At 35.5% G+C, this 10,391-nt stretch overlaps 1 protein-coding gene and 1 long non-coding RNA gene across 5 annotated transcripts; both read right to left on the bottom strand.

Moving 5' to 3' along the window:
• Positions 1–1,775: 1,775 nt before the first annotated feature.
• LOC125575680 lies at positions 1,776–4,660 on the bottom strand. Of its 4 annotated transcripts, XR_007314973.1 has the most exons (10): positions 4,458–4,660; positions 3,961–4,266; positions 3,644–3,718; positions 3,380–3,549; positions 3,212–3,294; positions 2,922–3,094; positions 2,556–2,838; positions 2,400–2,476; positions 2,083–2,141; positions 1,776–1,971 (listed from the first exon to the last, which is right to left on the bottom strand). It is a non-coding gene; the product is annotated as an uncharacterized LOC125575680 (long non-coding RNA). The 4 variants fall into 4 exon arrangements; XR_007314974.1 differs by having other exon boundaries at positions 3,380–3,504; positions 3,961–4,655; XR_007314972.1 differs by having other exon boundaries at positions 3,961–4,652.
• Positions 4,661–9,256: 4,596 nt separating this feature from the next.
• On the bottom strand, positions 9,257–10,207 carry LOC106355351. Its single transcript, XM_013795323.1, has 2 exons — positions 9,728–10,207; positions 9,257–9,460 (listed from the first exon to the last, which is right to left on the bottom strand). The coding sequence occupies exons 1-2, from the start codon at positions 10,205–10,207 to the stop codon at positions 9,257–9,259; spliced, it is 684 nt and encodes a 227-aa protein (XP_013650777.1).
• Between the last annotated feature and the right edge of the window lie 184 nt (positions 10,208–10,391).

Below are 10,391 nucleotides of genomic sequence, written 5' to 3'. Positions count from 1 at the left end.
AACGCATTACATTTTAAGTTGTTGTTTTTGCCTTTATATTTAATGAATAATGTTTGTCGGCAACTTCATATTTTCAATTGTTTCTGTTTTGCAGTTCCCAAAATAGATATACTTGGTTGTCTCATAGTGAAAAAACTTTACAATCGTTGGTCTATAATATAGTTTCATATAAGATGTAACATAAGTTAGAAATATAAATTTTGTGTTTTGCATGCATCTTTTTTAAAGCCACTAACTATAAGCTTTGTTGCAGTTTATGGATTGTGGCGATTAATTTATTGCATCATGTTATTTTTTAAACGCTATTTGCTTTAGCTTGTGTAATTAATTAACTATTTTAATTTATTTTGTTTGGGAAGATGACGATATTATTATCCCAGAAAGTAGGTGTTGTGAACTTAAATGTTAAAATACCAATGATATGAATATGTATACATTAATTTGGAAAAATTTGATGGATTTTAAAATAAATAATTTTTATAAACATTAAGTGGTCTTATAAATCGGTAAGTACCTCTAACTAACAATATATATTTTTGTATTTAGTATTAAATATTCTTAATTTGATATTTATATGAGAATTAAATCAAAACATGTTCAATAAAACTAATTGATCATCTTTGTAAAAGTAATTTTAAAAAAAACAGTTTAGAATATTTAACATTTTCAGTTTTAACTATTGAATAACCACAATGTATCCAGCAATTCAAATCCCAAAATTTTAAGTGTATAATGAAAATGCAACAATTTCAAATACTATGGTGAACTTTAGGTTTTGTTTTTATATTTATAAGTAAAAAAAAATATACACTACATATGGTAAAATAGTGGTGAATATAACTTTACATTTTGGCTGTATTTAGTCACAAAAAGAAGAAGATTTGAACTGTACATTTGTAAGTCAACATAATCTACACTATAGCTTCAATTGGTGACTACAATTAAAGAAAAAAATATGATGAATTTGTTGTTCTTCAAAATTGGTACCAATTAAATTGAATTTTTTTGTCAAATTAAGAACATATGGGCCCTACCATATTCTTCACATATTGATGAATTAATGAAGAGTATTTTTCTCTTCTAAATTTGATGAGAAACGTTTGTTCCTCCATATTCTTTTTTTCAATTAAATTTCATTAAATAAAATTTTGTTCAGTATTTTTATATTCATTTTCATATTCCGCTCTAAAACTTTATAAAGACGAATTAAATTGTCAGCATGGACATGTTGAAAAGCCTAAATTTTAATGTTAAATATTTTTCAAATAGTATAACAACATTAAAATAATAAATTAAAATTAATACTTATATAGAAAGTTTGTGCAAATAATGCAGAATTAATTATATAAAACAATCATTATTTGATTTGTTTCTATAGAGAAATATAATCAACTCAGGATACATCACACAATCCTCAAATTTTTTTCTGAAATTAAAATTTTAACCAATATAATTTATGAGGATTTTATGTTAAAACTCTAGGCAAAAGTTTGTAAAAACAATATTAGTTACATAAAGAGTAGACGATTATTGTTCATAAAATAATTTTCAAAGGTGTATGCTTCCAAGTTTAAATTTTAAACCTTCATAGTTGTCTTTATTGTAGAATTGCGTATAACGCTCCGAATCTTTTTAAAGAGGAGGCTATGATTGGTGTCAATTCACATTAATATTGCATAAAATTCCCATTGCCGATCTCATGAGACTTTTTGTTCTAGAGAACTTAACATATCATCTTCTATTTTCATTTTAGTTAAGTTCTCTGAGTGCAAAAATGGAAGAAAGATATCATTGCATTCTTTGAAACCAAGAGCAATGAAACCCTCAATGCATAAAAGAGGACGTGCATAAACACAACCTGTGATGTTCTGTGAATAAACTGATGGAATCCTCAGAGTTCTGTTATACGTTGAAGCGGAATACAATAAAATATCCTTCATTAACAATGTACACTTCACCCTCAGATCTCAGCTGCACAAAAAAAGACAAAAAATTATCAAGAAAACTCCCAGTGAAAAGAGAATCATATGATATATTTCGCTAGGCAGGAGTTCAGTTTATGGAATCAGGGAAGAAACTCACAAAGTCTTCTCTTTTGCTGCAGGAAGAGAGCCAGCAGAGAATAAATCTTCATATGCAACCTGAACCCAAAAAGAAACAATTGAAATGATGTCCTACTTTCTACTTAAACATAATGATACACAGTCGAAGATTTCAATTTTAATGAACATGAGGTCAATGTTCAGAACGGAGAGTATTATAACTGTATCATAGATTCAATGAGAGGAAAAATTTAATAATCTCAGTTCTAATAAGACCCTTTTCAAAGTCAGAATGAATGACACCAGTAGCTAGTGGTGCAGTTATTAATGTATCAAGAAATTTGTCTACCAAATTACCTCATAACCCCCAGAAACCCCATGCTGTGAAGACTGATTGGAAACTCAAATGCGTGTACTGTCCATGCTCTTGTTTCCTGCATAGAAAATTGACATTTTAGAAGGATGTATTTTAAAATAATACGCTTTAATGTCTGTCTGTATATGTTACTTTACCTTTTCACCTGAAGTGAAGTACGCCTGAAAACCTAGCAGACTGTACGTTGCCCTGATGAGGTTCCCTAGCCACTTTCTCTGACGCCTAGCGAGTTCAAATCTTTTTCTCCGGCTCAGCAAGATCGGCTAGCAAAATTTGCCAAGTAGACCATACGCTTCATTGTACGCAAGCAAAGATGCTTTACGGCTTCCTTCTCGAGGTCACTCAATGCAACTGACTCTGCAGGTTTCCCATAAGAAGGGCCGCCTGGATTCTTTCTAGAGCAGATTTTCCGGCTTCCTCCTGTCTCATATATAGAATGTCACATAACTATTGTGAAGAAGAGCAGAGCAGCTTATAATATGTTTGAGAGCTAAGTAGTTCACCTTGACTTTGGATTGGGAATCCTTAGCATTGCCTTTCTTAAGTCTATCTAGTCTTTTCCCAATCTGATCCAAAATCAGAAAATAAGTTCTAGAATGATGACATGAATGTCAGAGGTGGGATCAACTTTTCCATTGACATGAATAATGTTGTTGCACTCAAAGCAGCGCACCACCTGATGAGAAAGCAAATAAGTTACTACACATAACCAAGGAAGTACCCGAGCAATCAGTGAGGGAGCGAAAAAAGTGAAACATGGAGGATGGAATCGACTTCTCGATGGCCTACTCACAATGGTATGGTACTCATCCTCATGTATTCCAAAATTCTCACAGTCCTTATCCATCAGCCTCATCTCACAATTTGCGATTTTATCTTGCGTTGTACATCATACTCGGATCATAAGGGGTATAGTATAATGATCATGTATTTAACTAATGGTATAGTATGTTAGACTTACCATATTAATCGCCTCTAATGTTGCGGTTTGGTTCGATTTCTTGAAAGAAATGGAACCTGAACTTCTTTCACTATATCGCCTCTCATGTTGCAGTTTGCCGTTGATGTCCTTGATGCCTTCATGTGCTTATGTATCAGCAGAAAATAATGTTTTCAAAACAATCACAGTAACTACAGAGATTAAAGCGAATCAAACAATAGTCAACGTCAAGCCAGTTTTAAATTCTTAAACATGCAAAAATTAAAGAGGAGCAAGGTATCTTACAGCTTCAAACTCTTTGACTTATTGCAGTTGCATCGCTTACATGAATCGTCCTCTTCTTTGTGTCCAAAGTTTCACCTGCATATTTTGCCAACATATAAGAAAAGACCTACAGATTGTATAACTTTTCTCAGGAAAAATCTTGCTAGTTTCTCTTAAAGGCTGTTTGAATTCAACTCTTTGAACAACAATTCTTTGGGAGATTGGGACAGAACACCACAACTAAACATACAACAAAACAACTATGTGAGAAACATTGTTTAATTAAGGACCCAGAGACAAACTAACTGCAACACTAATGAAATTAACTTTGAATTAACCTGATTGGAAACCACAACCAACGGTTCTGGCTGGAACTCCTTTGCTTATATCATGCTGCGTCGGTGGCTTAACACCCGCAGAAGCGTCTTTTTTCTTTCATAGAAAAGTATTGAGCCATATAGTATGAGCAAGGGGCAGAAGATTCACAAACAGAATCAGGAACGTGAGATAGTTAGCAGCGGAGCACATTCAAATTGAGGTAAGATGTGTTTGATGTGTCCTATGCGGAGTTTCCTTGCTTGATTCAGAGTTTGGTCGCTGCTCCAAAACTGCATCTCGAACTTTTGCTGATTAAGTGTCCGTTCCTGCAAACGAAGATTAGTGGTTAAACTTTGTCAACAATATTCTTAGCCAAAGCACAAAAGTTTTCTGCAACATCATTGCAGATAAATAGTGTATTTAAAGGTAACAAAAACGAAATTCAATCCACAATAACAAAAAAAAAAAGCAACATCTGAGAATCTGATCAAGAAAGAGTAAGAAGAGGTAAAACTACAGGGTGAACAGGAGACTTTCCGCTGGTCTTAACAGGGTTCATGGCCATAATTTTCTATTGTAAATTTTGCTCAACTGTAAGATTCGATGAAAGTATTTAAAAATGAGGAGAAACCAAGGAAAAGTGGAAAGGGGAAGAGATGATAACGTAGGTTTACAGAGAGATAAAAAAATAAAGAAACAGAAGAGTTGAGGTTGAGGGATTTTCGTCGGCACCCACAGGGTTTTTGGAAGATGGGTTTAAACTGGGCCATTGTAAAATATTAGAAACCCAGACTAATGACCCAAGATTGCCTTTCTCGAATAAAAGCTGGAATGACGTGTACATTTTGAACTCTCTGATTTGCCAATTATTTAAAGTGACGTGGACATGCTATCCTTTGAGATTATTTTACTTTTAGTATAGTATAGATCACTTGTTTAATTTTGGCTGCTAAAATTTAATGTCAGTTTTTTTAAAATATTAATTTTGGGCAAATTCCATAGATAGAATTTTTTTAATAACAGTAGCACGCAAAAATAATAATTTCCAAATACTTATAAAAAAATAAAAGATTGACATACCCATGTTTATTTTATGTGTTTGTAACTTTTGGTGTTATTATAGCACAGTGTAAAACATTTTCTTCTCTTATTCTTTACCAAGTTAACACAAACATTCAAATAAAGAGATTTGAGATAGCAACTACATTATTTCTCTTCTTTTTCTTTTCTTAAACGTTCTCAATTTAAAAAATATAGTTTGGAGTTTAGTTTGAACGGCCGGTATTTTTTCTTCGCTTCATGTCTCTTTTTATGTGTTTCTTTGCTTCTTTTCAACTTCACATCTCCTCTTATCTCTTCTCCTGTGTTTTCTTTCTCGGTGCTCTAAGCACTCGCCTCCGCAGTTCAGATTTGATTCGGAGAAACACAAAGTTAGGGTCGGTAAAGGGTTCTTGTGGGTCAAGTACGGAGACGTAGGTCACAATCTGGTGTCAAATTTAGCTACTGGAAAAGATTTTTCTTTTCTTGTGTTTTCGGTGCTCCTTTTTCTCGGCTTAGGTGTACAGTCATACATGGTTTGACTGTTCACAGGTGTTCTTCAAACGGTGGGGATGCAGTTTATTTTTTCTTGTTCGTCATCGGTAGCGTGTCTCTTAGGATTTGTCGATTTTGTTTCCGGAGAGCCTCTATAGATGTTTTCGTTTCAAAATTTGGAAGATCTATCGCGGGTTCTCCGTTGCATGGCGTGAGCGGAGTGGTGCTAATCTTAAAAGCCGGTCCTCTCTTTTCTGGTGGCAGCGCATTCCGGGCAAACTCGTTTCAGAGACAAAATCTAGGACTGCTTTGTATTGTTTTTCATTAGATGGTATTGTCTGGCTTTTCTTCTTATGTGTAGGTTTGAAGGCGAATAGCGACTCTTGAAAGTTTCTCTTACTGAATAAAGCTCGGTCTTTGTTTTAAGAGGATTTTTATAAGCTGTTCTCGGTTGTGCACAATCATTAAAAACATATCATCGGATAAGCCAATTCTACCGAGTCTTGTCTCTCGTTATTACTACTGATCTTTTTTTGTAGCAAGTGTTTAGTTCGATTATGTTGTGTTTTCTGTTTAACTTTTTGTCAGTTGTATCTGTTAAGCTAGATGGGTTTCCAACCTAAAACCAATTGGTGCTAAGTGGAGTGACCCATCCATCTTATATATTGCTAAGGATCCCTTCCAATATCCGATGTGGGACATTTATCCCTAATACGCCCCCTCGAGATGATGGCTCTTTGAGCGTCAATCTCGGAATATTCGGACAAGGATCGATGGGCCAACTTTGGGCCAGATCGATGTGGATCGGGTTGGACTGTGTGGATCGGGCTCTGATACCATGTTAAGCTAGATGTACTTCCAACCTAAAACCAATTGGTGCTAAGTGGAGTGACCCATCCATCTTATATATTGCTAAGGATCCCTTCCAATATCCGATGTGGGACATTTATCCCTAATAGTATCTATCCCTTTTTGTTTAGATTTGAATTTTGTTTATTTTAATTTTGCATTTTGTTTTTTTTTTCGTATTCCGTAAAAAATAAAAATTGGTAATATAGCATGTTTACCAAAAAAAAAGATTTGAGATATTCACACTCGTTTTCAAAGATCGCAGATGTGATAGTTTGTGAAAACATGGAATAAAGGAACAATAAAGAAATGATAAACATTTTACCAAAAAAAAAAAAAGATAAATATACCGACATGCATAGCAATTATAAATGAGGATGTTGGAGGGTTGGAGGGAGGAAGAATGACACGTGGGTAGAGTGGTAGGGTAGAGGGGGTAATAGAGTGCGAATAATGAAGAATGATGAGAGATTGAGAGGCTTTACTTTGTTGCATTTCAAATTTAATCCTCAATTTTATCTTGTTCTCTCATCATATTTGTCTATAATGCTATATGTTTTCTGAATGGTTGTAAACTAAATTATTCATTGCGTTTTCTAACACTATCTTATTAATTTCGTTTTCTAACACTACCTCATGCTTTCGCAAACCAACCCTATTGTCCATTTACCATACAAAAAAGAATCCTCTCTTGACAAAAAAAAAAAATCAAACTCTTCTTGTCAAGGTGAAGAGGTCAATTGGTCATAGCCACTAGACTACGACAAACTTAAAGATTCTTCGATTTGTTGCTATTTTTGTTTTTATAATAGTATTTAAAATCAAAATTACTTTAGCATATCTCTATTCCTTTCTTTAAAATATAAACTACTATTTTCTCTATATTTAAAAGAAAATAATAATTTATATTTTTAATATATATTTTTAAGTAATACTATTTAAAAAATACATTGAGATATATTTCATTTCTATTTTAAAGTTCTCTTGTTTTAAAGGAAAAATAGCAAAATAGAGATAGTCTCAATTTAATCGTATGATCTTGAGATAATGTAATTTGAAGTTCTAAAAGCACAGAGATAGTCTACTTTTGCTTTAAAAGAAGGAAAGACAACCATTACTTCAAAATGACTCACTGCAGCAACAGTTCACGTTTTTCTATTTCTCAGTTCTCTTCTGATTGATTTTTGTAAAGAATTCTGGTATTAATAACTCCACTTTTATTTTCTTTCCCTGGTTGCTGCCATGTCAGTAAGTGTCCCAATTTCTTACAGGAGCGAGAAATGACTAAATGAGGAGTCAGCATATCAAGATTCTCCCATGGATTCCATTTTCCCCTAATCTCCATAAAATTTATATATAGAAATTACAAACAATGACGTAACCAAATGGGCTTACAACTTACAAGTACCTAACCAAGGATCTAAAGATTGGAATGTATAAGCATATGATGTGATATTATCTGCCTTGCGGTTAATATTCGCGATTTCAGGTTGCCTAAGTGGCATGCTGCGTTTCAGCCGTGGCAAGGATTAGGTAATAGGTTGCCTCGCCTCTCGCCCATGTAGGTCGCTATACCCCATATTCTCCAGCTTAGCCCCTCTCAGATTTGATAAGTTTTGTGAAATAGTCTGTAGCCACACCAGCAACAAAATAACTTTAGTAGAAACTCGATGAATTACACAAAACAAATTTCACAGAAGATAATAATCAAAACGAAAACGTTTCTTTGTAAAATCTGCGGAATATATTTGTCACCGCTTCTAGTAATTTCTTTCCCGTCATGTAATAGTACTACTCTAACTCTGTTTCGTACTGGTCTTGTTATAGTAGCCATTCGATGTCACATGTGCTGGAGTTCTCATATTTACATTTTTTTTAACGCCGATACAATACTAAACCGCTCTCTCCGGGACTTGAAACCTGGATTTCCTGTAATCTGCAATAAATTACATAGTCTGGAATTCGAACCCCAGACCTGAGTGTAGAAGCCTTTAAACTTTAACCAATAGGCTACGGTGTTTCCACAACATATTTTATAAGTATAGTAAGGTATGTGATTCATATATAGGATGTTAAACCCGGATAAATTTCAGTTATGCACTTACTCTCATACCTTATTTTGTGTTTTTTTTGGTAGAAAATAAACGAAAGCTCGCCACTAGATCTAACAAAATCTCCAACGTTTAAAAGTCGATGTCGACAAAAACAAAAAAGTTAAAGACTTTTTGTCTTTTCATATGTAATATGTATACACCAAAAATCCACAGATAAACACGAAGGAGATTCGGAGTATCCACTAAAAGAGTTAATAATACCATTGGCTTGACAATATTGACTAGTTGCAAAATGATGATTCTGAGTAAATAGTCAGTGTAGACTCTAAATAGTCTAATGTAATGTCGCTTCATTACCATGAATTGTTATTTTCATTTCCAATGATACTAGTAAAAAGTCGATTTTTTTTTTTTTTTTTTTGTCGTCAACCCATTTAAACTAGATAAAGTGGAGAATAGACGAGCCGATTCTCCGAGGAGTATCTCCATCTATCTGAGTCTGATCTATATGGGAGAAAATATAGCCTTTGATCCTTGCCTCCTTTGCTAACGCGTCTGCTCGGCCATTCCGACTCCGAGGAATATGAGATAGACTCACATCCTCGAAGTCTTCCCGTAGCCTCTGGAACGCCTCGATCTCTGTCGTGAAGGCTGGCCAATCCATCGGGTTTCTAGTCATTTCCACTAGGTCCGAGCAGTCCGTCTCAAATCGTATCGAGGTTATCCTTCTGTCTCTCATACAAGAGACTGCCTAAAGTAAGCCTTCCATCTCAGCATGCAAAGATGAGAGGCTCCTGTGACACGCCCGTAATCCAAAATCTTCTGAGCCCATTTGATCCTTAAGACTCCACCCTAAGCCACTGACGCTACAATTATTGATCTATGATGCATCAATTTGGCAGGTAGGGATTTGGGGCATCCAAGGGGGCACTGTCTCAATCTCCGAAGCATGGGGAACGTCTTGATCCTCATTTGCTTCCTCCTGCTCGTTGGCTTTTCTCCAACATTCTGCCTCAAGAGTCGCGTGTCGTAGAGTGTCGATTGGGGATACGTCTTTCCCATTGAAGAGTTTGTCGTTCCTCGCCTTCCAAATGTACCAACATATCCATGGAAAGGTATCGAATTGTGGTCTCAGCGGAGCCACCTCTTTTCTCTTCCAAAACAGGAAGTTCATGTTTTGATATATGGATGTACTCGGGAAGTAACCCGGAAGGGACGGATAGTCCGATAAAGCCCAAACCTGAAGGGCTGGAGGGCATTCAAAAAGAAGATGATTAATCGACTCCACTGGGCCAACACATCTAGGACAACTCCTATCGGTGCCCAGGTGTCTATACATGAGCCTCTCTACCGTCGCCACACATCCCGTGATAGCCTGCCACAAAAAATGTTTCATCTTGCTCGGGGCCTTTAGCTTCCACACATGGCTCTGTAGACCTGTGATACTTGGCTCTATAACGTCTTCATGTGAAAGATTCAACTTGATCGATTGGAGAAGGTCATAACCAGTCTTAACAGAATACACTCCTGATTTTGTGTGATTCCAAACATATCCATCCGGAAAATGAGAGCGAGAGGGTTTTAGCCCAAGTATCAAAGGAATATCATCCGGGTGAAAGAACTCCCGTAAAAGCTGTGTATCCCATTCCTTGGTATCATTCCTAATAAAAGACTGAACAAGAAGTTGGGGTAGTTTGTATACAATGTGGTCAGCAGGACTAGGTGGTCGAGCCATTTCATCTGGAACCCAAGGCTCACTCCAAACCCTCGTGTCTCGACCCGTACCAATTGTCTTCCGTAGACCCGATATGAGTAGAGGTTTTGCTGCCATAATACTACGCCATCCATATGATGGTGAGTATGTACGCCGATCTTCTAATGGAGAGGTGTGATTGTAGTATCTCCCTTTTAAAACACGTGCTAGTAAGGAGTTTGGATAATGAATTAGTCTCCACAATTGTTTTGCAAGAAGAGCTATATTGAAGTCATGAAGATCTCGAAAGCCTAGTCCCCCC

Source organism: Brassica napus, chromosome A7 (genome assembly GCF_020379485.1).
Source record: "Brassica napus cultivar Da-Ae chromosome A7, Da-Ae, whole genome shotgun sequence".
Lineage (NCBI taxonomy): Eukaryota > Viridiplantae > Streptophyta > Magnoliopsida > Brassicales > Brassicaceae > Brassica > Brassica napus.
This window is presented reverse-complemented; position numbering and strand designations above follow the sequence as displayed.

What these genes read in the sequence shown, in the direction of transcription:
- LOC106355351 (XM_013795323.1), bottom strand. Translation starts at nt 10,207, where the DNA reads ATGGCAGCAAAACCTCTACTCATATCGGGTCTACGGAAGACAATTGGT. An exon ending in TCACGGGATGTGTGGCGACG is followed by an intron (nt 9,461 to 9,727) that starts GTAGAGAGGCTC and finishes TACATTTGGAAG; the next exon opens with GCGAGGAACGACAAACTCTT.